The sequence below is a fragment of the Talpa occidentalis genome, unplaced genomic scaffold (genome assembly GCF_014898055.3).
Source record: "Talpa occidentalis isolate TD23 unplaced genomic scaffold, MPIMG_talOcc4v2.1 talOcc4.3, whole genome shotgun sequence".
Classification (NCBI taxonomy): Eukaryota; Metazoa; Chordata; class Mammalia; order Eulipotyphla; family Talpidae; genus Talpa; species Talpa occidentalis.
In genome coordinates this window covers 72175796-72202070 of record NW_023603184.1, presented here as the reverse complement: position 1 = coordinate 72202070, position 26275 = coordinate 72175796, and the positions used below count along the sequence as shown (strand labels likewise).

Here is a 26275-nt window from a genome sequence, read left to right as displayed (position 1 = left end):
GATGTTCCAGCATTATTTTATGCATTTTTTTCCTTGGTTCTTTTTAGCATATTTCCTGGCTTTCTGGACACATGTCTACCCCTCAGTAGTGTCTTAAGAAATTAAGGGCATAAAAAATAAATAGTTAAAATTCTTTTTTTTTATATCATATATTTTATTTTATTTTTTTAAGATTTATTTAATTTTTAAAATTTTTTGTTACCCATACAATTACAATTCCCTTATTTTGACCCCAATCCCTCCTTTCCCTGCCTCCTACCTCCCATAGAGTGTCTCTGGTTCATAGTTGTTTGTAGATTTTGATATTTTCATTCTTATAGTTATTCTTTTTCCTGGTCCCTTATTTAAGTTTTCTAGATTCCTGCTATGAGTGAGACCATCCGGTATTTTTCTTTTTTTTTCTGGCTTATTTCGCTGAGCATGATCCCTTCCAGCCCCATCCATGTTGCTGCAAATTGCATGTGTTTATCTTTCTTGAATGCTGAGTAATATTCCATGGTGTATATGTGCCATATCTTCTTGATCCAGTCATCTATTTTGGACATTTGGGTTGTTTCTATAGCTTAGCTATTGTAAATAGTGCCTCTATAAACATAGGGGTGCAGGTGCTCTTTGGAATTGATGTTTCTGTGTCCTTTGGGTAAATACCTAGGAGTGGAATTGCTGGATCATATGGAAGCTCTATGTTTAGTAGGTCCAGAAATCTCCACACAGCTCTCCATAGTGGTTGGACCAGTTTGCACTCCCACCAACAGTGCAGGAGAGTTCCTTTTTCTCCACAACCTCACCAACATTTGTTGTTGCTAGTTTTTTTAATATGTGCCATTCTCACTGATGTGAGATGGTATGTCATGGTAGTTTTGATTTGCATTTCCCTGATTACAAGTGATGTTGAACATTTTTTCATATGCCTGTTGGCCATTTGCATTTCCTCTTCAGAGAAGTTTCTTTTTAGCTCTTCTGCCCATTTTTTGACTGGATTATTTTCTTTGTTTGTGTTGAGTCTCATCAGCTCTTTGCAGATTTTTGTGATCAGTCATTTATCATTAGTGTTGTGTGCAAAAATGTTTTCCCAGTTGGTGGTGTTTCTCTTTGTTTTTGTTATTGTCTCTTTTGCTGTGCAGAAGCTCTATAATTTGATGTAGTCCCAGCTGTTTACCTTTGCCTTCACTATCACTGCTTTGGATGATGTGTCTGTGAAGATGTCTTTGATGTGCATATCATGTAGTGTTTCTCCTATATTTCCTTCTATGTATTTTATGGTTTCAGGTCTTATGTCTAGTTCTTTAATCCATTTTGAGTTGATTTTTGTGTATGGTGTGAGGTAGTGGTCAAGCTTCATTCTTTTGTATGTAGCGACCCAGTTTTCCCAGCACCATTTATTGAATAAACTTTCTTTGCTCCAATGCATAGTCTTTGCTCCTTTGTCAAAGATTAGTTGACCATAAATCTTTGGGTTTATTTCTGGATTTTCTATTCGATTCCATTGATCTGTGTGTCTGTTCTTGTTCCAATACCATGCAGTTTTGATGATTATGGCTTTGTAGTATAGTTTGAAGTCTGGGAGGGTGATGCCTCCATTCCCTTCTTTTTTTTTTCAGGAGAGCTTTGGCTATTTGGGGTTTTTGGTGATTCCATATGAATTTCATCAATAATTGTTCTATTTCTTTGAAGAATGACATTGAAATTTTGCTTGGAATAGCATTGAATCTGTATATTGCTTTTGGTAGGGTGGCCATTTTAATAATGTTTATTCTTCCAATCCATGAGCAGGGGATGTCTTTCCATTTCTTTGTGTCTTCTTCTATTTCTTTTAACAGTGTTTTATAGTTTTCTTTGTATAGAAAAATACGTAATTAAAATTCTTATTTGTCTGCTCATAGATGAGTTCTCAATTGGTATATTAGCTGGAGAGAGATGTTTGTGTTAGAATTAGTTTTTCCTCAGGATTTGAAGTGTTTTCTCTATTTTCTCCAGTAACCAGTTTCTTTTAAGAATCACAATGTCATTCTGATTTTTGATCCTTCACTTATTTCATTTACATTTGTCTTTCCCCCTCTTCTGGAAGCTTGTAAGATTGCCCTGTACCCTTATTAATCTTTAATTTTACAAAAATGTGCCCAGTTTGGAGCCCATTTGGCGGGCACTAGCCATTCTCTTTTACTCTTTAAACTTGAAGCCTTATGTCTGAGAATTATTCATTTTTACCTTTTTTCTCTTCTTTTGTTCAGTCATTTTTTTCTGAAACTCTTATTTATGTATTGGATCTTTAACATTTTATTTTGACATTTTATTTTACTTTTAGACAATGATTTTGGCACAAGGATAAATATCTAGAATAATGGAATAAAATTATAATTCATAAACTGATATCTACAGTTGATTGATTTTTTGCAAGCAACATAAACCTATTGAATGAGAGAAAGAATCATCTTTTCAATAAATGGAACTGAGACAAATGGATAGCCATGTGAAAATAGTGATGTTGGACCCTTAACTCATTCCATATGCAAAATTAACTCAAAATGTATCGAAGACCTAAATGTAATATCAAAAAACTGAAGAGATCTTAGAAGAAAACATAGGAGTAAATTCATTACTTGTTTTTGGCGGGAGATCTTAGATATGACATCAAAAGCAACAGCAACAAAAGAACGAGGCAAATTATGCTTCCTCAGGATTATTAATTTTTGCGCTTCAAAGGACAGCATTAAGAAAATGAAAAGAACCCAGAGAACTGGAGAAGACATTTGTACAGCATATATTTGACAAGGAACTTTTCTAGATTATATAAAGAATTCATCCAATTCAATAATAATAATAATAAGGAAACCAACTTTGAAAACAAGCAAAGGAGGGCCTCCCCAAAGGCGCAGTGGTTGAGCCCTGGGTTGCAAAGCTGCCCGCAGCCTCTGCGGCACCGGTTCGGTCCCCGGCTGCTCCCAGCCACCAGAGGAGGGTCCCACATGGCGCACAGACCTCTCCTGCCGCCCACTGCTCCCTTCAGCAGTGTACCTTGGTCCTTCTGCCTGCTCTGCTCCCCGCTCTGGCTCTGGTGAATTCTCTCACCCTCCCATGCTTCTGACTATACCCAGTGCTTGTATAAATAAATAAATAAATCTTTAAAAAAAAAAAAAACAAACAAGCAAAGGAGTTGAATAGACATTTCTCCAACAGAAGTATACAAATGTTCAACAAGCACATGAAAAAATGTGTGACATCATTGTTCTTTAGGAAAATGTCAATCAAAACTTCAATGAGATGCCACTTGATACCCACTAGGATAACTTGACTCAACACTACAAGTGTTGGTGAGGATGTGGAGGAATTAGAATCCTTGTACACTGTTAGCCCTGCTGATTTGAAAAACAGTCTGCACTTCCTCAAATGATTAAGCAGAATTGCCATAGGATTATAATGTAATGTTGGCAAGTTCCATGTTTCTCAAACTGATACATATTTACGTTAAAATACCACCAGGATCCTGTTAAATGGTTAGTTGTTTAATTTTTAATATTAGTAATCATAATACAACCTAGCAGGATTTGTTACTTATTCCCTAACAGTGTTCAGGTTGTCATAACAATTGGGGCATGTTATTAGGCCAGTAGTTCTAATACCTAAATTCATTGTATCTGTGAAATTTCTTGACTAAACTCCTGCCTGTAGTGCTTGGTGTTTCCAGCTCCTAATCTCTTTGAAATCTAGAGGATGTTCCCTTTTACAAGCATTTTAAATTGTAGATTCTTTTCTTTGCCAAGTCATTCACCACTTGTCTGTCTGCATTGTGTCTTGTAAACGTTTGTTGAAATCACTTATCCTTTAATTTTTCATCTCCAACACTCTTCTTGATGGGTTTGTCTTTTCAAAAAAAAAATTGTTATTTCTTTTGTTGTCAATTCATGGTCTCAAAGGCAGAAAAGATCACCAAGTGATCAATTTGCTATGTTTAACAACTCAATGGAGATAATAATCCCTCTTTGATGGTGTGGAAAATATTTTAGGTGTTTTGTTTGTTATATAGACCCACTAATATACTGGCAGTTAGTGCCTAGTTAGAGCTATATCTCCTAAACACATTGCCATGTGTGAGCCTACTCAAAATGCCCTTAGTATTCAGTTATCATTTCATCCCAGTCTTCCATTAACTCAGTGTAAACAGTATGTTTAGACACTAGCATTTTCTATGGCTGAGTAATGTACAATCTCATTCATTACTGCTCCGAAAGCTGAGCTTTTTGAAACTAATTTGCATTCATAAATAACATTAAAGATAGGCTCCTTATCATAAAAGGGAAGAACAAACTGAAGAAATAGCATTCAGCTTTGCTTCTTGTTGTTTCTTCCTATTCACAGATATTTTGGTAAAAGGCGTCAGTGGGATTGTAGAGGGGCATCAAATCTTAATGAACTTCATCAGCTATTAAGTGACATAATGATTAGAAGATTAAAGACTGACGTTTTAACCCAGCTGCCCCCCAAAATCAGACAGCGTATTCCATTTGATCTTCCATCAGCAGCAGCCAAGGTGAGAACCTTTGTTGGATTGAAAGTCTTATTTTAAGTCATTTTAGATTATACAATGAAAGTTGTACATTTTTCATATTTCATAGGAGAAAAAGTCCACTTTTTAAAAATAGGTTTAATTAACAGAGCACATGAATTGGCTTTATATCATTTTAAGAATAGAGCAGGAAGAATTTTACTTTAGTTATTAAATAATGTGAACAGATTCAGTATCCCAGTGATTAAAAAATATTACTGCTGACTAAAGAAAAAGAATATTTCCATTGCGAAAAAGAGTAGTAAGAATTCTAAGTATTTGTAGGGTGTGAAATACAATAATTAACAAAGGAATTTATGTCTCTTGCTCTAGGATTTTTTAAAGTGTGAATAGCTATCTTCTAGAATAACTTGGACACAGACTTGTTCTTGAAATCTTGAAACTCTGTCATCATATTTTAATATATATAAGGTTCAACATATTAAAAAGCCAAATTGTATTTTACCTAATTTTTATCAACATTTATTTTGGGGAACTACAATGTTTATGTATTCTCTGAAATTTCTTCAAATCTGGGCATGACTTTGTTGATAAAGACTATTTATTGCTCTGTTTTATCTTGAAAGCCTAGGTTTGGCATTTATAAACATTGAACAATATGTTATCGATAAAATAAGAATGATCTCTTTTTTTTTAAAGTAGCATTGTGTCTGGCTTCTTTTAGCATGAGAAAGAAAAATGAATCAATATACATTACATTTTATTTCATTAATATTCCCTATGACTTTCTGTTTATCTAAATAAAATCTTTTAATAAAAATACTTTGCTACCATATACATTTTCACTACCCTGAATTTTTATTGAAATTTTTATTTTTACTTTACAAAATGTGTCTTCTTAAGAGGAAACTGCAATTGTGTGATTAGTGGTGTTAGCAAAGGGCTTGATTTTTACCCATAGCTTGTCACTGGTTTCTGTCAGTAGCCTGAACACATGACTGATCTGCCTCCATCTTCGTATTTTTAAATGAAGACAATGGCATGTTTGGAACTTTCTGTTTATATCTTTCTATAGTAAAAAAAATAGGCCATGATTCATTATTACATTAATTATTCTGTTTTTTTTTTATTCTGTATTTCTAAACATTTTCTTCCACATAGGAATTGAATACCAGCTTTGAAGAGTGGGAAAAATTAATGAGAGCTCCAAGTTCAGGTGCCACTGAGAATGTCATGGGGTTGATTACTCGAATGTTTAAACAAACTGCTATTGCCAAGGTAATAATTGCTGGGCCATCATTTGTTTGTCTTCATCCACATTATTTAATGTTTTTTAAATGTTTTTACATAAGCAACTTCTTTGTATACTGTCATACATGTCTTTGTCATTTAATTTTTTAACCGTTATAGAAATTTTTAGACATAATTCAGATTTATGGTGTTCAAATAATGAACACTATTACACCTGGCCATATATTGGCCCCTTCCAATATATGGGTATGCTTTGATGAAGGAGTATAATATGCTTTTCGTGTTCTAATTAAAGAACATGTATATATTATCATCTTTACTATCAGCTATTTCCATGATTTCACTACATAATTGCTACAAATAATCTTTTTTTACTTAAGTCAATCATTTTTAATTGGTATTATGTTTTCAGTTCCCTGCAGAGATAGATGTACTCACGTTCTGATTTGTCTAAAAGTGCAAATTAGAGGGTGTTAGAATTTTTAAATCACAGTGGGACTATCAAGTAGACTCATCACACATTCTTGTTGCTCTTTGTTTTTAACCAGGGTGGTAGAATATATACATTCTAATGAGTGCCACTCTTTTCCAATTCTGAGGATTTTTAAAAAATAATTTTTAGAAGTAAGATTTGTGGAAGTATTAGCTTACATATAGTGGAGTTTGTTATTTAAAATTTTGCCATTTGAGGGCCTCCCTGGTGGTGCAAGGGGTTAAGATACAACCTATGAAGCTATCCACAGCCACTGCAGCATGAGTTCCATCCCCTGCCAGGGAGCTTCCCACATGGCGCAGCAGACCTCTCCTGCCTTGCCTGCTGCTTCCCTCAGCAGTGTATTTCCATTGATCTGCCTGTTCTGTTCCCCACTCTGTCTCTGGTGAATCTTCTCACCCCCCACACCTCTGGCCTGTACCCCAGTTCTTGTATGCATAAATAAATAAATAAATGAATGAATGAATAGATGAATAAATAAATAAATAAATCTTTAAAAAAATAAAATAAAATTGTGCCATTTGATAAGTCTTGACAAATATATATAGTTAGGCAATCATTACTACAATCAAGATAGAGAACATCTCCTTTACTCCAAAAAGTTCCCTCATGCATCTTTCCAGCCAATTCCTTCACACCTACCCCCTGACCTAGGCAGTCACAGATTCATTCTTTTTTTTTTTTTTAAGAGGCATGTTTTATTTATTTATTTGTTTGTTTGTTTTTTGTGTGTTTATACATGCACTGGGTACAGTCAGAAGCGCGGGAAGGTGAGAGAATTCACCAGAGTCAGAGCGGGGAGCAGAGCAGGCAGAAGGACCGAAGTACACTGCTGAGGGGAGCAGCGGGCGGCAGGAGAGTTCTGAGCGCCATGTGGGACCCTCCTCCGGTGGCTGGGGAGCAGCCGGGGATCGAACCCACGCCGCCGAGGCCGCGGGCAGCTTCGCAACCCAGCGCTCAACCGCTGCGCCACCGGGGAGGCCCTACACAGATTCATTCTTTATCATTGTATTTATATTTTCCAGAATGTCACAATGGACACATATAATAAGTAGCATTGTATCTGGCTTCTTTCATTTAGCATAAGGCTTTTGTTATTGCCCCAAGATTTTATATATGTTAATAGTTTTTAAAAAATTTTGTTGCTAAATATTTCAGTCTATGCATAGGTAACAATTTTTTTTTTTTAATTTCATCACCAGCCAATGGTTGTTTGGGGTATTCTTAGTTTAGGCCGTTATGAATACAACTGTTACAGTCATTCATGTGCAAGTCTTTGTGTGGACATATTTTTATTTCTTTTGAGTAAATAATGGGGAATGAGACTTCTGGGTCATATGGAAAGTTTAGATTTAACATTATAAAAAATTTCCGTTATACCATTTTGCATTGCTACTGGCAATGTATAAGAGTTCTAGTTGTTCTACATGTTGGTTAGCATGTGGTATTGTCAATCTTTTTAATTGTTGCTATTCTTGTGGGTATGTGGTGGCATCTCATTATTTTAATTCATCTTTTCTTAATGTGTAATGATATTGAGCATATTTTCATATGCTTTTTAAAAAAGCCTTTCATTTTCTTTTGTAAAGTGTCTATTCATATCAAACTTTTATTTATATTGGGTTATGAGCTCTTTATATATTTTGGAAATAAGTCATATGAAATATGTTTTTTGAATATTTCTTCCAAGTCTGTATTCACAGTTTTTATTTTATTGACATTATCTTTCAAAGAACAAATTTTTACTTTTGAAACAATCCAGTTTATCATTTTGTGCTTTTTGAATCCTACATAGTTTTTATTTAATCCAAAATCCCAAAGATTTTTCTCCTATGTTTTTGTCTAAAAGTGCTATATCTTCATGTTATTTGTGTAGGTCTATAGTTATTTTAAGTTAAATTTTGATATGATACAAAGTAAGTTAAGAGGTCTTTTTTTGGTTTAGTTTGGTTTGTTGTATGTTGTTAGTTTGACATAGGGATTTTCAATTACTCTAGTGCTCTTATTGGAAAGATTATTTTCTCTCACTGAATTACCTCAGCACCTTCTGAACTCTCTGTTATTGGCCTATATATCTAACTTTACAAAATACTACACTGGCTTGATTATTGCATCTGTATAATAAGTCTTAAAGTTTTATAGCATTTACCCCTACTTTGTTCATTTTTCAAAATTGTTTTGTCTATTGTAGCTCCCTTGATTTTCCATATGAATTTTGATAGGAATTATTTTGAATCTGCAATTTTATTTGGAAGAATTGAATTTTTTTTTTTAAAGATTTATTTTTTATTTTTATACAAGAACCGGGGTATAGGCCAGATGTGTGGGAGGGTGAGAGGATTCACCCAAGACAGAGCGGGGAACAGAACAGGCAGACCGACCAAAATACACTGCGGAGGGGAGCAGTGGGCGAGACAGGAGAGGTCTGCCCCACCAAGAATTGAATTCTTAATATAAATCTTCTGATCCATAAAAGAGTATGTCTTTCCTTTAATTTAGGTCCTCTTTACTTTCAGGGTGTTTTCTAGAATACATTTTTTTTCTTATTTCTAGGTATTTTATCTCTTCATACTCATATAAATAGTATTTTTTATTTAAATTTTTCACTTTTCTCTGTTAAATATAGAACTTTTTTTTTATACATGGACTTTGTATCATGTAAACTTTCACTGAACTTATTAGTTCTCATAATTTTTTTTTGTAAATACTTTGGTGTGTTATATATAAAAAATCATTTGTTTTCATATAAAGATACTTTTATGTCTCCCTGAAATCAATATGCCTCCTATATATGCCTCTTGCCTATCAAATTGAAAGACACAAGTATAATTTTAATTAAAATTGAGATAGTTGAACAGCCTTGCCTTGTCAATTTTAGGTAGAAAGCATTTTATCTTTCACCATTATTATTTTATCTTTCACCATTGATTATTATTATCTCCTTATGTTTTTCATAGATGCCTTTTTTTTTAATTGAGAAAATTTTCTTCTAGTTTGTTGAGAGTAGAGATGAGATGTTAAAATTTTTTTACCATTGCCTATCTACCTCTCGGAGTTGGGCAAGAAACCTTGTTGAGATCAGGACCTCCAAAGGCATAAGACAGAGATCTGTAACTGCTGGAGGAAGGGCAATAACCTGTCTCCTGCCCAAGACTACCCACAGTTGCAATATAATTTGGTTATCACAGGGGAGAGGGCAGAAATGCCATGAAAGTCCCAAGGATCAACTGGAACAAAGGACCTGCCTTATATTGAGTTGGTACCAGGAGATCCAAGATGTCCTCACACTGTGTACTTAACACCAAGAAACCATCAAGATCAATCTACCACTGGGGCAGAGAAACATCCCACTGTATAGAATAGGCATGGTGGGGGGGTGCTCTTGAAAACTGAAAGTGCAGCTGTAACACTTAGAAAGATCCTTGTTACACATTACTACATGGTAGAAGCATCCCACTGCTGGGAAATTCAGTTTGTGGTACACTGAAGATACATGTGCACAAAAGAACCTAAATACAAATGTACACAAGAGAACCTAAATACAACTTAATACTGACTAGATTACCTCAGTTTCTCCTGGAGTATTACCCTGACAGAAAAAGACACAATGCCCATGATTGTCTATATAGATAACCCAAGAAAACTTCCAGCTACTAGAACTGAGTAAATTTATAAAGGTCATTGGATTGATGTTCAGTTTACAAAAATCATTTGTATTTCTATGTACTAGCACTGAAAAATTATAAATTTAAATTAAAAACATTTTTATAATAGGATCAATAATCTCAAGCTACTTTTGGAATAAACTCAACAAATGTATGACTGAAAGCTACCAAACATTGTTTAGATGAAGTAAAGTAAACTTAAATAAATTACAAGATAAATCATATTCACTAATCAGAAGATTCAGTATTGTTAAGATGCCAGCTGTTGCCTAAAATAATTTATATATTCAATGCAGTGCTAATCAAAATCCCTATAGTCTTTTTTGTAGAAATTGACTAGTTGAATTTGAATGTATGTGGCAACACAAAGGACTTAAACTACAAGCAAAACAATTTTGAATTAAAATGGGAGACACTTACAGCAAGATATAAATACTGTATAAATTTAGAGTAATAAGACTTTGTGTATTAGCATAAGGATAGACATTTAAATTATTGAACCAGAAAAGAAAGTTCAGAAATACACTCTTATATATTGTAGATTGTCAGTTGATCTTAGGAAAAGGAATGAGATAATTCATTGGGGAAATAATAGTCTTTTCAACAAATGGTACTACAAAAATTGGAAAGAAAATGAGCCTTGACTGTTCTTTCATAACATATATAAAAATTAACTTGAAGTAGGTCAAAGACTAAATATAAAACTAAAATTAAAAAAAACTTTTAGTGACATACATATATAAAATGCATTTCCAACTTTTCGGGAGGGAATTTTTTTTAGATAAGATACAAAAAAACCCCACAAACTTTAAGGGAAAAATGGGACTCAAAACTTTAAAACTTTATGGCATTAAAAAAGGTATCATATACAAAAACACTGTAATGAAAATGCAAGATAAAAATTGAAAGAAAATATTTGCAGTACTTGTCCCTACTCCATTTCCCAGATCATAATTTTGGGTTTTATCATAATTTTCAGTTTGGTCAATGTTCATTTTTTATAGTGTAATGACTCTGTTAAACATTTCACGGTTAAGCTATAATTACATTTCTTCTCTTTGAGTACTGTTGTTTTTCCTACAGTTAATTGCTTTTTTGTTGCTGTTATTTGCTTGCTTACTTACGAGCTTTCTTTGTATTTAATTCTGAGTACAAAATTCTTGCTTAAGGGAAAAGAATGTTTATGAGAACCTTTTAGATAATTTCCTATCTGTAGTAAAAAAAGTTTGAATTCACAAGTGTCTGCAATCATTAGGAAATTGGCCCTACTTTTTAAGGTCCTTGAAAAAAAAGGTGATGAAAACTCAGTTATCTCCAGATTGGAACGTATTCCCAAAGATCAGTGGAAGCAGAAGACCAAACCCTGCCATGCCAGTTCCCTAAAGTTTCAGACAATTTTTTATTTCCCCCTTGTTAGAATCTTTGTCTTCAGCCACTTATGTAAATTGGAACTGTGCATTTTTATTGTTGGGCTGCAACTAGAAATAGTTTATAGCATTACAGAATTGGAATTATTAATATATTTCCCTCAGAAATATTATTGAAATTCAGTAATTGGAGTCTGTAATAACAACTGTAAATTTTACAGTTTATCTACATGATAGGTGCATTACATTTTGAGGGAGGTAGTTGACGACATTAAATAGTGTTCCTGTGAGAAAACATGTTTCAGAGTTCTTCCAAACTGGTTTGCAAATCAGTGTTTGACATAGCAGAGATTTTAAATTGGTTGCTCTATTATATGCACACTAGAGTTGCAGCTTCCTTTCTTTGGCTGTGTTTTCCTGACTAAGTCAACAGACATATTTATTGAGTCTCTATTATATCAGGGATCATGGTTGGTACTGAGAGGAATGGTGGACAAGACGCAGTGTCTCTCTCACTAGGAACTTCAAGACTATTGAGAATGATAGCGAGATCAGTGCTCAATCATAGCAGAGTATATTTAGTGCTTTTAAATTAGGTTATTGTGGGAACACAAGGGGTAATATGTGTCACCCACTTTGGGGAGGTCAGGAGAGAGGAATTTAGATTTCTTTTGTGGTCAACGAGTGGACGTTGTTATTTCTTAGACTGGGAAAAACAAAAGGCACATTTTCTACATTGACATCCCTTCCCCCCACCATTAAGTATTATTTGTCCCATACTCAGTAAGTCACAAGGGCTTAGATATTAGATTTCTTTGTACTTTGTGGTATCATATTGGAAATGCTTTTCTTTTTGTTGAATCATTTGAATGATTCCTTTGAGCAATTAAATATAATTTAAACTAATCATACTCTAAATTTTGAAAATCTTGATAAGAATAAGATAAAAATGAAAGAAAACAATGAGTTTTCAAGTAAAGCATTTGTATGAGTATGTAGTTATTTATAGAATATCCTATTTGGGTGCATATACTTAATTATTACCTAAAGTAAAATGCGCTCATCATTGTTAGTGGTATTTAATTTTTAAAGGCTATAACTCCATAATAAATTAATGTGTAGAATGAGAAACTTTTTTTTTTCCAAGTATCTTGAGGAAGCTAATACTTCCCATGTGATTATTTGAACATTGTTCATTAATTATAGTTAGAGAGTAATGAACTAGAAAGGACCTTTGGGGGTCATCTGGCCTCCTTCTTTGCCCAAGGCACAGTTATGCCTAAACCTTTTAGATAAATGGGCCTCTATCTATTGTAGTTTTATAGATCTCCAGGATAAATTGCTTTCTCTGCGCTAATCTTTTCTCCTCTTTTTCTCATATCCTACAGTGTTTCCTAGGCAAATGGGAATAAAGTACTAGTGCTTCAAATTAGGTCATGTCAGCACATTGGGTCATATTGATGTAATAATTTTTAATACATACTGTGCTATGCTATATCGTTATGGTATTGCCATATGTCATCCTTGTGCTGTATAAAAAATTTTTGTTCATCTCTCTTTTGAGATTAAGTTCTTCACTTCCTGGGAGGATAGTGTTTGTATGAATTTTAAATATGTATGTGACTATCTGTTTAGTTTTGTTTATTTTATTATTGAGACCCCTTTCAGATATTTCTTAATGATGAGAAAATTAATAATGATAATATTAAATAAGGGTAAATAATGGTAATTACTGGTAAATAAAGAAAAATAACAAAATAAAATTACTAGTAGCATGCCAGTCAGTGACATATCTAAGATAATTAGAATTACCTCTTCTGTATCATTATTTTTTGTTTTGTAATATTTATTGAAAATACAATGATGAAAGTAAGCAGATTCTTTACATTTAGGATCAGCATAATACTCTCCTAGAAATATAATTTATATAAGTGATACGTATGAGTTAACCATCTCACTTATTTTCAGCTGTGTTACAATGTCTTATTTTAGAGAAAACAATATTAAGAGAAATGCTAGTTATTTTTGTATGAAAATTATTAAGCCAACCCATAATTAAAAATTTCTTGTCACATTGGGAACGACAGCATTCCTTAGTGCCTTAAAACATTTCCTTTATGCACAAAGTGTGTTTACTCTTTGCTATGTTGTCTCAGCAGTTTTAACACTGGTAGAAGCCTATTTATAATATGCATTGAGATATAATGAGGCCACTGCAATAGTCACAATAGTACTGGATGTTGTAAGACCAAAGAATACCTCTTTCTGTGCTGTTTCACTTGTTTAAGAAGGGAACTCTGGCTCCTAACTGGGCCCAGTTTGCCTCCTGTTCATTAGTAAGGAGTAATAATAAGTTACAAATAAAATAAGTTACAAATTATAATAATTTGTAATAATAAGTTACAAATAAAACAATAATGCTATCATTTCAGAGGTGGAGAGAGAATGTTAGCTGTATGGTTGTGTGGAATGGAAAAAGACTTTGTTAAAAGTGGAAAAATAACCATGTGAGAAGGAGGAGTGGTGTAAGGTTTTTGAGGTGGCAGAACTGGTTAAGTTTGGAATCAGAGGTAGAGAGATTTGCCTCCCATACTTTCTTTTGTGGTAGTGTGTGGTTCAAGGCAAATCCTCCTTATAAAAGGAAAGGAAGGGAGGATGAATAAAAATAAGGAAAGATGCACTAATTCACATAATTCTTGCCACTACTGTATGGGGAATAGCTACTTTTATCCCTTTTTGTAAATGGGGAAACTAAAGAACAGAGTTTAAGTGACTTGTTCAAGAATTCTCAGAGTTTAAGTCTGTATGTTTTATGTGTTAAAATTTTTAACAACCAAATATGATTTTTTTTTACTTTTTTAATTTCTGCATAGAAGAACTGTTGTGTAGGCTAGATGGGTGGGGGTGGGTGTTAGTGAGAGGATTCACCAAGACAGACCAGGTTGCAGAACAGGCAGATCTACTGAAATACACTGCTAAGGGGACCAGCAGGTGAGATTGGAGAGGTCTCCTACACCATATGTGGGTTAGCTCCCTGGCTGGGGATCAAACTCAGCCCATAGTGATGATAGTGCTGAGACTTAACCCCTAGGCCACCAGGGAAGCCCCAAATAAGCATTGTTCATGCTTATACTTCAGTAGTACAGAGTTCATTACTTTATTGACATGACCATGGTGTTTAGAAAGCGAGAAAGCGAGTTAGATTTGAAAGTTAGATTAGCTATTTAATCAGTGACTTTTATGATCAAACTTCCATGAAATCAGCTTTCTTGAAAATAATTTTTAACCTTTCAACTTTTCTAAGTTTCTACTTCATCTAAATTTGGGTAAACCCAATGGAATTTGTCATTCATGGAAATTTTCTCTCTCATCATCATTGCCAGACAGCCAGCCAGGTCAATAAAACAAGACAAGGTAGAATGATTAGGGCTGCTTCAAGACTCATCCCTGTGGGTTCTGTGTCTGAGCTACTAATAGCAAGATGTCTTGAGGAAATGCCAAAATTGTGCACTCAGCCACAGCTATTATGCCTCAGCTTGTGTGATTACAAAGGAAAATATGTTATTTTTTTCTTTTACCATCTTGACTTCACCTTTGTGTGCCAGACAGAGATCATTGCTTTCAGTGATAGAGCAGAAGAATTTAAGAAACTCAACTGCCCAGTGATTGGTGCTTCTGTGGACGCTTCTGTCCTTGACATGAATCAACACACCTTAGAAACAAGGAGGGCTGGGAACCATGAGCATTTCCCAAATGCACCATTGCTCAGTTATCAGGTCTTAAATGCTGATGATGGCTTTTCATTTGGGTGCCTCTTTAACACTGATGATCAGGATATTCTTCAGCAAATCACTGTAAAACCTCCTTGTTGGCCACTCTGTGGATGAGACTCTGACACTAAGTCAGGCCTTATAGTGCTCTGACAAACATGGTGAAGTGTGCCCATCTGGCTGGAAATCTGGTAGTGACACCACCACTATCAGAAGAGCAAAGAAAATTTCTCTAAGTAAAAATGCACCCTGAGCCATTTTAGGGCTCAGCTGCAGTGAGCAGTCATAAGAACTAAACAAATGCTGGGGTTTTGTCTGTTTTTTCTAAAAGAACCTAGTTTCTTCTGTCTTTCTACTGCAGCTACCCTTTGTTCACCTCAGCAGCTCCCATAGTTCCCCAAGGTGACTATGCAATTCCTGATATTAAATGCAAACCATAAAGCAAGTTAAAGCTTTTTTTTTAAAGTTCTTTTGTTAGTCACTATTTCTCTTGAAGCCCCCAGCAAACTTATAGGTCAGAATAATTTGCAGGGAAATGGAAGTGCTAGGCTTGCTTAAACAACTCACAATAAAGTTGATTAAAAGGGCTTGAAAAACTTTCCTTAAAGCATGTGGCCAACAGATTTCAGAACAAAACTGTTATTTGGTCTGGGTCTGAGGACTTCAGAACTTAACACTTCTTTTGTGCTCATCCTCTTAGCTAGAAGTTATAGCTGTTCGAGAAGAAATTATGCTGACATTTGTTAAAATAAGGAAGACTATATTCAAGGTAATTGTAATAGCAGTCAATGACATTGCAATTGATGAGAAAGATCTCTCAATTCTAAGTGCAATAAGGACAGGAGATTTATATCCAATGAGCTGTAATGAGGGTGAGAGAGCTTGTGGGAGGAAAATAAGTGGAGACATCAAGGGTAAGGGGATTTTCGCTAAACTGACCTGACAGGATTTTTGCTAAAGGAAGGCTAACAACTTAGACATCAAAGGTGGGAAATGAGTATCTTGATCAGATATTTAGGGCTGATCAGGTATCAAAGGTAGGAATACTCTTGACTTGTTAAGGATTCTTGCTAAGACTGAGTGAGCTACGTGGGCTTGGCAAGAACAGAATGTACTCTTAGGTGAAAGTCTAGGCCTAGTCAAGAAGGCTTAGAAAAACCTAAATAAAATTTGGTCAAGGTGAGTTTCCTTGTCACAGCTCAGGTTTGATTTTTTTAAAATTCTTTTTCCTTCTTACCATTGATTAAACTGACAATTAAAATCAAGTAACTTTCATCAGCTCTTAAATGCAAAGTGGGCTTTTTTTTTACCACTTTTTCTTCAGAAAGTACTATGTGTATTGACTCACTGACAAAAAAAATTTTTTTTTGCTAATCTTTCTTTTTTTTGTTTTATATAATTCTTCCATCATTTTTCATTTTTGCACAATGTATGCATTTTCATTTTGGTTATATTCCCCATACAATTGCACCCCCCTTATTTTGACCCTAGTCCTTCCTCGCCCCGCCCCCTCTCTCCCCCCATAGTGTGTCTCTGGTTTATAGTTGCTCGTTGATTTTGATTTTTACTTTGTATTAATTAGTCTTTTTCCTTCACTGACAAAATTTTAAGAAAAAATTCTTGTAGTGTATTCTCATCATTTTTGCATTTCTTTAAATGAAGTGTAGTGTGTGTCTTCATTATATAATTCTAATTATTTAAATTAAACCTTTGATTAACAGTTACATTTCAGTAAAATAAACAATAAATGTGAAAATATGCATTTTTCTATAACTTCCACAAAACCTGAACCAGCATAACCAAAATGTTGATCATTTATAGAACCTGCCATTTCGTATAATATGTACTTAAGGTGATTTGAAGGCAAATTCCTGCTCAGATAACTTAAAATATGACCATGTAGTGCCAGTTCTAATTAGAATACAATCAGAATAGTTAAAATACATTTTAAAATCAAGCATATACAATCTCCAACCTAAGAAATGAAGAGCATCCTAAAGTTCATTTATTACGTAGATTTTTTCTTTTAACTAATTTATTTTCTTAATTTTTGGATAGTATTTGATTTCTTTCCTCTGGTGTAGTCCCTGTAGTTCTCCCATCACCACAGCCCCCATGATCCATCACCATAGTCTGTTACGTTCTTCCCTCCCCTGTTTTGGCCTATCTCCCTCCTGCTCCCCTGCTATATGCCTCAGATCTATTACATATATATCTATTGATTCCCCAAATATATTTCCTCCTAGAAAGCAGTGTCACAATGACGGTTCAGTTCCTAAGTTAGTCCCAAGAGACTGTTTAGCCTGTTAGACAATTGAACTTTATGATATTACTAGTGGTCATAACCCATTCTGAGCCAGTGGTTGGAGGGATTTGGGAGCAGCCGGCTTGTGCTTTGAAATCAACAGTGTGTGGGTGCAATGAAGAGGGGATGATATCAGTGACAGAGACTGGAAGAAATAGCTTGCTTGTGAAGAGACAGGGAATGCATCTGAGACTGGAATACAGTGATTGTATACTTTGTAAGTCTGCAATGGATGGTAAATGAATGTGCCTTAAAATGCTTGAACTTGACATGTACTTTTTGAAAGGTTTATCACAGTAAATATAGCTCTTTAGGCAAACATGCAGTTTATTAAAGTGGTTCCGTTACCATGGAAACATATCTGGAATTTATAGCTCCTTATTTTGAGAGGGCTTCATTTCTACTTTCTGAAACACTGAAATCCAAGGCTAAAGTTCTTAACAACCTCCAGTCTCATTGTTAGATGAGCTTCTATTGTTTGGGAAATTTAGACAAAATATAGCTTGCAGAATCAATCTTGTGACTTTATAGCCCTATGCATAAATTTTAAATAGGTATTTTTCTATTTTAAAATGCCCGTTTTAAATTTTTTATTATTACCAGAGCTATCTATGATCATAGTTTAATGAGAACTGCCATTTCCAAATATAATAGTTCCTTACACATGTTCCCCAGAGGCAACCACTTTCTATTCTTTTAGCCCTTTACTTCAGTTTCCTCAGCCACATGTTTATATTGGCTCTTGGTTTGTTTTACTGCTTACTTTGTAATTTTAACAGTCATTGGTTATTTGAGTGTCTACACGTAAGTCTTTATTCTACACTTTTACCTAATTTTTAATTTCACTACGTACAAATTCTTAGAAATAATTTTCTCTCAGAATTTCTAATGTTGATGTTGAGAAAATCAGTGTGCTTCATAGTTTTTTTTTTTTAAGATCTCTATCTTTTTATTTATTTATGTATACAAGAACTGGGGTGCAAGGCCAGAGGTACAGGGGGACCAGTGAGAGGATTCACCAGAGACAGAGTGGGGAGCAGAACAGGCAGATTGACTTAAATACACTGCTGAGGGGAGCAGCAGGCCAGATAGGAGAGGTCTGCTGTGCCATGTGGGTTAGCTCTCTGGCTGGGACTCGAACTCATGCTGCAGTAGCTGGCAATAGCTTGATAGTGCCGAGACTTTAACCCCTGCACCAACAGGGAGGCCCCCATAGTTTTGTTTTTTTTTTCAGTTCTTTGAAATCTTTCCCTCTCTTCTCTGAAAGCTTATATAATCCTGCCTTTGCCCCCAGTATTCTAAAATTTCATAATGAAGGGCTTTGTTCTGCCTCCATTTTCATATATTGTGGAGCATTCTCAGTGGACTTTTTCCATTTTTCCTTTTTGAAACTCATGTCCTTAAGTTCCATTGAACTTTATTCCTTTAATTTTTCCATTCTTCTGTTATTTTCTAGACATTTTATTATTTAAATACGCCCTGTGACTTGGTCCTCTGATTTTCTTATATTTTTATACTTACTCTATTTATATTTACTCTTATTTTCCATCTACTTTCTACAACAAGTGGTAAATTTTGAATTTCTACTATTATGTTTTTAATTTCCAAGAGTACTTCCCCATATTCTTTTTTTTGCAGCATCCTGTTCTTGTTTTATAAATGTAATTTCTTCCCATTTTCTTCCCTCTGTATCATTGATCTGTTCACATGGAGTGCTTTCTACAAATGTCTGGTGAATCTTGCTTGTATTTATGAGTAAGATACTAAATATTGACTGAAACTCTGTACATAGTTATAACTTATAGACTGTGATCTTCATGAAAGGGTTATCTGTCTGAGATATTATGGTGTAGAATCCAAAATACCAATTTTTTTAGATTAATCCCCAAAAGAATCATTTTAGATTCACCCCACAAGGATCAGTTTATATGATCCTAATGCTCTACATAAATAGGGTGGGGAGGATAAGGATTAGTATAGCACATCACCAACTACAAATATTCTTTCAGCCAATCCTCCTGGCTTATCCATACCTCCTCACTGCTAGAGGCATCTTTTTCTGAACTTTTGTAGATCACTACATTATAAATCAGGTGTGCCTCAGCTTTTCATACAGCCACCTGTCAGATGAGCTATTCACTTACCAAGCACCTAGCTTCTAAAAGTTTGTTGCTATCATCTCTCATCAATTGTCTTTCTCCCTAGACATTTTGCTATCATTTAAATACAACATTAGAGGGCATGAAGGATAAATGTGGTCAGCCTGCTATCTTTTCCCAAAATTTCTAAGTAACTAGGTCTTCACAGTTAAGAGACTCTAGTCATGTTTGAGATTTAATTAATTCTATCTCCTTTAAATTTAGTTTTTAGTTGTCACATATTGATTCTCACTTTTAGTAGGTAACGTGACCTGATTAACCAAGACAAGTTTATTTAATTTGAAATTTCTAGATTGTCTCCTTTCTAACTCACAATTTCATTGTATCTCCCCCTGTTCTTTCAGATCTTCTGGGCTCTCACTTTCATCAATCAGGCCTCTTTTGCACCTTTCTCCATGTGGGCAGACAAACTAAATCTTCCCATTTTCCATTCTATTAGCCTGTCTAGTCCCTAAAAGGCCTATTTGTAAATCAACTTAAGTTTCTCAGTTTAAATAAAAAATGAGTATCTGCAGCCAATTAAGCTAACGATGTTCTTTTTTTCCATGGGGCCTTGTGTGTATTGCCTGCAAACGGCAGTCCCCTTGGTCATGTTTGCATCCTGTAGCTTGTATTGGTTGCCCTCAGGAGAGCTGGAAACAACCCTTTCTTGTGCACATGCATGTCTGATCTCATGCCCTTCCCAGTCATAAGCTCCAGTCAGAGTTTTAGAAAGCTCCAGGTGCACTAACCAGGGTCCACATTAGCCAAGTCATCATGCCCATGCACACCAAGCTTCAGAACAAGAAGCATGTGATTAAAGCTCTATGGAGAGCCAAGTTCAAGTTCCTTGGCTGCCAGGAAATCCACATCTCCAAGAAGTAACACTTTACCAAGTTTAATGTAGATGAATTTGAAGATTTGGTGGCCAAAAATCATACCAGATGGATATGGGGTCAAATACTTCTATTTGTGGGCCCTGAATTTGTGACAGCCTCGGAGTCACCTGCTCTTTAGTCATACCCACCAATAAATGCTGCTTCCTATTCCCCTTTCCCCCCAAAATGAGTAAAACAACTTTCTTTAATAATTAAGCTTCACTCCCAAGTTTGTATTCATTTTTTTTAAAGATTTATTTTAATTTATGCATACAAGAGCTGGGGTACAGGCCAGAGGAGCGGAGGGTGAGAGAATTCACCAGAGACAGAGTAGGGAACAGAACAGGCAGATTGACTGAAGTACTGTGCTGAGGGAAGCAGGAGTGAGTCAGGAGAGGTCTGCTGTGCCATGAGGGTTGCTGCCTGCTGGGGGTCGAACTCATGCTGCAGTGGCTGCGGACAGCTTCATGGGTTGTGTCTTAACCCCCTGCGCCACCAGGGAGGCCCCCAAGTTTTTTATTCTTTTAATAGTCCCTTAAAATTTTTTTTCACATCATTTTTTATCTTCTATTTTTTTTTCCATAACTCTGTTTCACTTCTGTCTTCTCTATGAGCTTTTTTGAAAATTAAATTTGAAACAAAAGTGCCAGTACCCTTCTCAAGTAAGTAGCCTATTTAACTACCTACTTTCCAGTGAAACTCTTTTCTTGTCTGTTGTTTTTCCTTTTAATTCTTGACTTGTTCTTACTTTACTTCTCTGTTTGTTTGGTTTTTTTCTCTTGTCTCTCTCCCACATGCCCCATAAATGTGAGCTTTTATTTCTGTAGGCTATTTAGAGAACAAAGCAGTTAAAAGTTCATAGAAACATTGATTTTTGAGAAGTTCTTCTTGTCTTTCTAAATGAAATAAACATTTTTATGTCATTAATGAGATTTAACTTTTAACATTTAGGCAGGTGCTGTAAAAGATTATATTAAGATGATGCTTCAGAATGATTCACTTAAATTTCTGGTTTTTGCTCACCATTTAAACATGCTCCAAGCTTGCACAGAAGCAGTTATAGAAAATAAGGTATGTTACTATTTTCATATAAAATACATTTTTTGGCATGCAGATTTCAATATTTTAAAACATTTGTAGTCTTACAATTTAGCTTTATTGCCTTCTTTAGGTGATAGTTTATAATATGTCATCAGATTTTTTTTCTTTCAAATGATATTACTATTATGCCGATGATAAATTTTCTCTTTAATACCTGTCTTATAATTTTTGACTGATAATATTACCTGGATTGATTAAAATATGTCATTTTTGTTATTGCATATACCATTTAGATTGAATCAGGCAGTTAAAATTCTTGTTTACCTCCAAGATGACCTTTGAACATCGTGGTATCCAAAGGAAAGGAAGAATGAATTCAGCCAACTTTAGTGTGCAGCTGTAAACATACTTTTTAATTTTCCAGGAAGCCTACTCTAGAGTATGATATAGTGTTAAGATTTAATGTAGGTAAATTTGAAACATATGGCCCAGGTAATCAACAAATCTACTGGCTTTACTGCGTTGTCTTAGATTCACCTTGTTTCCTAACAGTCCTATCAGAGATAACATCTCATTTTCTTTCTTTCAAAATTTAAACCTGTCATCTCTCTCTATGTGCTGAGGGCTTCTTCAGAGCCTCAGAAGCAGCCAGAAGACATTTCCTGACAAATTATATGAACTCAATATACATGTAGCAACAGAACCACTTGTCTTTGTAGGTAATTAAGACTTTTACGTAGAAAAATAAATCCGTGTCTTTTTCAATACTTTGTATAAAGTTTTCAAGAATTACCTAATGTGTTCATTAATATTACCAAAGAAGGAATTAAAAAGACTTATAAGATAATAAAGCCTAAAGTGCTATATATTAAATGGTACTTCCTCCTTGATTATCATATAGTATGTGTAAAATTTTTTTCCAGTAAGATATAATAATTTTTAAAAGATTGGGCAATAAAATTTTATTTGTAATATTTTTTATTCTGATTCCATTATACCTTACAAGCACTGGAATCTATTCTAAAAATTATTTTCTCTCTTTTTTCCCAAGTCTACTTTACTGATGTCTTTAAAATCCCATTTAGCATCACTATGAGTTAAAAATGTAGGTAGTTTTGTTTCTCAGTATTCCCCGTGGAAGTGACACTATCTGGTATTTGTCTTTCTTTTCCTTTAGCATAATTTCATTTAGCATAATCCCTTCCACTTCCATCCATGTTGTACAATTTTGTTAGCTGATGTTACCACAACATTCATACCCCCAATGTATATAGTAGCAGAGTTGGAGATAAATTTCTCCCTAACACTCTCTAGCCTGACAATGAGTTTTCTTTAGCAAGACCCTCAGATTTTGTATTATTCGTTACTGGATATTAAATGGATCACTGGTCAATTTGTATCTGTTTTGTAAAGGCATAGAAAGTTAATAAAGTACATTAATTTAATAATAGCTTATAAAAGGGAATATCCACTTTTCTCAGGCATTTTTGAGGCATTTTTTTTCCATGAAAGTAAAGGCATTAATGAGACTATTTAGAATTCAGGACTTATTCTTGTTTTTACAGAGTTGATTAAAGAGTTCTAATTTTTAGCTAGAATAGCTATTTTTTAGATAGAATAGCTAATTTTTAGCTATTCTAACAGACAGTGATTACTCCCTTTTCTCTTCTCAAATTGTTCTTAAAAGACAGCACTGTTCAGGTTAGCACTTAATGTTTTCCTATCTAAAGATTCATTTTCTAAAATGTTGGTTCCTCACTCCATGGAGATGACTCTGTCACATGTTTGCTTTAAATTTGGTGCTGTGACTAAACAGAACTCAGATGGGACTATAAAAAAAGAAAATCTGTTAGTATTTGGGATAGTTCAGAAATAAATGGACTACTCTTAATGAATCCCTAATAGGGTCAATGGCTAGAATCCTCTTTTTACTTTGTACTCACATGTCTGACTTTATTTTCACTTTGGAATTAGTGATCCTTTGACTTCAAAGTTAGTCTGATCCAGACTAATTTAAAGTTTGCGTATCTATTTTTAGAGAATTTTACAGAAGACAGCATTAGCTTACTTCATTACTGATTTATTAAGCTCTTGTTCTATCAATGCTTGGCATTGATGGTAGGTCGCTTAAAAGTTTAAAAAATATGAAATTGTTTTAAGTTTTAAAAAAGTTGCTTAAGAGTCTTCTGTAGTGTTTACCAACCTGTCACCTTAACCGATTTCTATTTTGTTATGTGAACATAAAAATAAGCTGTAAAATAGATTAAATAAAATGGATGCCAAGGGACTTATCCTAACTTTGTGATTTCTCTTGTTGATGCTAGACTCGTTACATTAGGATAGATGGAAGTGTTCCATCTTCAGAACGAATAAATCTCGTTAATCAGTTTCAAAAGGATCCTGATACTCGTGTGGCTATCCTAAGCATTAAGGCTGCTGGTCAGGTAAGAAATTTCAGGACTAAATTTGATAAAGAAACATTGTTGAGGTAGTAAAAAGGTCATTAACCATAACTATAGCTTATATATAATTATATATCTATACATATATAATTACAACTTTATATCCACCATCTGGTATAACTATTCATTCTACTTTATACACAATTACAAAGTAATATAAAGTATACACAGAATAATAGAAAAGATGCTTCAACAACTTGGATTCACATCTTCCTAAATTTTCAAGGAAAGATTTTTCTAGAAAAGTACAGTTAAATTGCTTGTGATACATTTTTGTCACCTATTTTCCTTCCTTTGCATTTGTATAGAATTTTCTAATCCCTTTCTTACAGCACTTAACTTCCATAAGAGACTATGACGCAAAGTGGCCTGAGAGAAATGAACTCGACTATCTGAATTTTTCTTAGAGTATGCCTGGTTTGTCTCTTAGGATTAGGTTTGTCTACAAGTAAATGAAAACCCAAATTAAGAACAACTTATATATACAAAAATTTATTTTGTCCTATAGACAGTCCAAAGCTAGCATGGTGCTTCTACAAAGGCTTGGCTCCTTTTGACTTTCTGCTTGACCACTTGTTCCACTGGAGATCTATATCTGCAATTTAGACAGCTAAAAGAGAAAGACATGCTGTATCTCACTGTCCTCAAGTTAGTCCCATGGCCACAAATAATTTCAAGTGAAGCTGGGAAAAGTAGCCTTTATTTCAGATAGTCACACCTCAAACCATGCAAAAGAATAAGAGAAAAATCGATACTAGGGAAGGCACTGACACACTGTGTTAGAGGGGTCCTTCTGGAATTTTTTTGTAGTAACATTCAAAAGTATTTTCATGTTAATATCTAAGACAAAATACTTAATATGGTGAGAAGGAATTGAGCATGTTGCTGTGTGTCTTACATAGTAGACAACATTTCTGGCTTCTTTGTGGTCTCTGGAATCAGGAGAGAGCCATTGAGCTGCTTTGCATATAAAAAGAAACTTTACAAGAATGAAAAAGTTCTAGAGCTCACTAGGAGTTCAGCCCAAAGGAGGCTTGTCACACCACTTACTTCATTTTGGATTAAACCTGCAGTAATCTGAGTTATATAACTATTAGAGAATATCAAGAGCTTAAAATTAGAAATAGAGTACGCATCCACAGAAGAAAAGCAGAAGCAGCCAGGGAGGAGAGTTTGTGAGTGACCTAATGCAAGACTTAGTAAAATTAAGAATGTATAGACCTTCATATGTTATTCAAGGATGTATTTCTCAGTACATTAGATAATTCAGAACTCATCTACTTAAAAAGTAGTATCTTCTTAGGAACAAGGGAAATAAAAGAACTTGGTTCTAGGAAGTATAGTAGTTTAGTAGCGGCTTAGAGTGACAATGATGTTGCCAGCATATTTTCCCTTTATTCTTGTATGACCACTTGATGCTTTCTTTAAATACTACTTATTTTTTCAGGCTTCTCTCTAATATTTTCAGGCATTTCCTCTCCTAAATAGCAACAAAATTTAGCCCTCTCCATGTTTTGGTTACTTCCATTTTCCATTCCAAAGCAATTGGTCTTCAGTCACTTTCTAACTTGAGAACTAGTGCCATCATTTAATGGGTGCTTGCATGATGCTGTTATGTGATATAAAATAACATATCAAAATTACAGCACAGCAGTCACAAAAAGTCACTCACAGTGGTTCCAGTGCATACAAACAATAGTCTGCATTAGATGATACTCCTGAAGGATGGATGGTAGATTTTTCTGTTCACCACCTAACACAATTTACTACTATGTGGCAATAGCATCTTTTACTCAGCCGACCAACTTCTAAATCATGCATTTTTCAGTTTGAGGAGATTTGGATTGTTTCATTTATTGGTTATAAAGCAAGACTTAGTTGATACTTGAAATTGTTGCACTATTTCAAACTGATGTAAATACAACTGCACAAAAAATGTAATTTTGCTGTAAATTGAGATGTAAACCAGTAAACTTCAGTATCTTAGGTATGTAACTTGAGTAGTTTCATAGCAAGTATATGACTAGAGACATGATTTTCTTGCTTTATAGAACAGCAGATGAATTAAATGAATAGTGAATGTCATTGCTCTCTAGTTGCTATGGATACTGTGTGTTAAAAATTATATTCTCATTTATAATGTATTTTATTAGATTTCCAATGGTAATGTGAATTCAGTCTTCATCAGAGCATAAAGTGATTTTGTTTATGTCTATATATCCATCTAACTGACTTGAAGAATTGAAACACATTTTAAATGTGTTATTTGTAGTTTACCTGGCTGTCTTGCAGTGAGCAATCTTCATTTGCCTTTCATAAATCAAATTTTCTTAATTTGGCTTAAAATGGAAGACTGATTTGTCTCTAAATCCTTCAGCATTCTGTAATCCATTTAACATGT

The 26275-nt window shown here is 34.4% G+C and overlaps 1 protein-coding gene, 1 non-coding gene and 1 pseudogene across 10 annotated transcripts in view; all 3 read left to right on the top strand.

Moving 5' to 3' along the window:
* Positions 1–26275, top strand: part of ZRANB3 (zinc finger RANBP2-type containing 3) — a 183897-nt gene that overhangs the window by 95864 nt on the left and 61758 nt on the right. For all 9 annotated transcript variants that reach the window (XM_054699685.1, XM_054699684.1, XM_054699683.1 and 6 more), the window contains 4 exons: positions 4357–4528; positions 5666–5782; positions 21323–21442; positions 23737–23856. In XM_054699685.1, the coding sequence (XP_054555660.1) occupies positions 4357–4528; positions 5666–5782; positions 21323–21442; positions 23737–23856 (529 nt within the window). The remainder of the gene's footprint in view (positions 1–4356; positions 4529–5665; positions 5783–21322; positions 21443–23736; positions 23857–26275) is intronic.
* LOC119254138 (peroxiredoxin-1-like) lies at positions 14616–15351 on the top strand (annotated as a pseudogene).
* LOC119256435 (small nucleolar RNA SNORA70) lies at positions 20024–20158 on the top strand. The gene has a single exon (XR_005127768.1). It is a non-coding gene; the product is annotated as a small nucleolar RNA SNORA70 (small nucleolar RNA).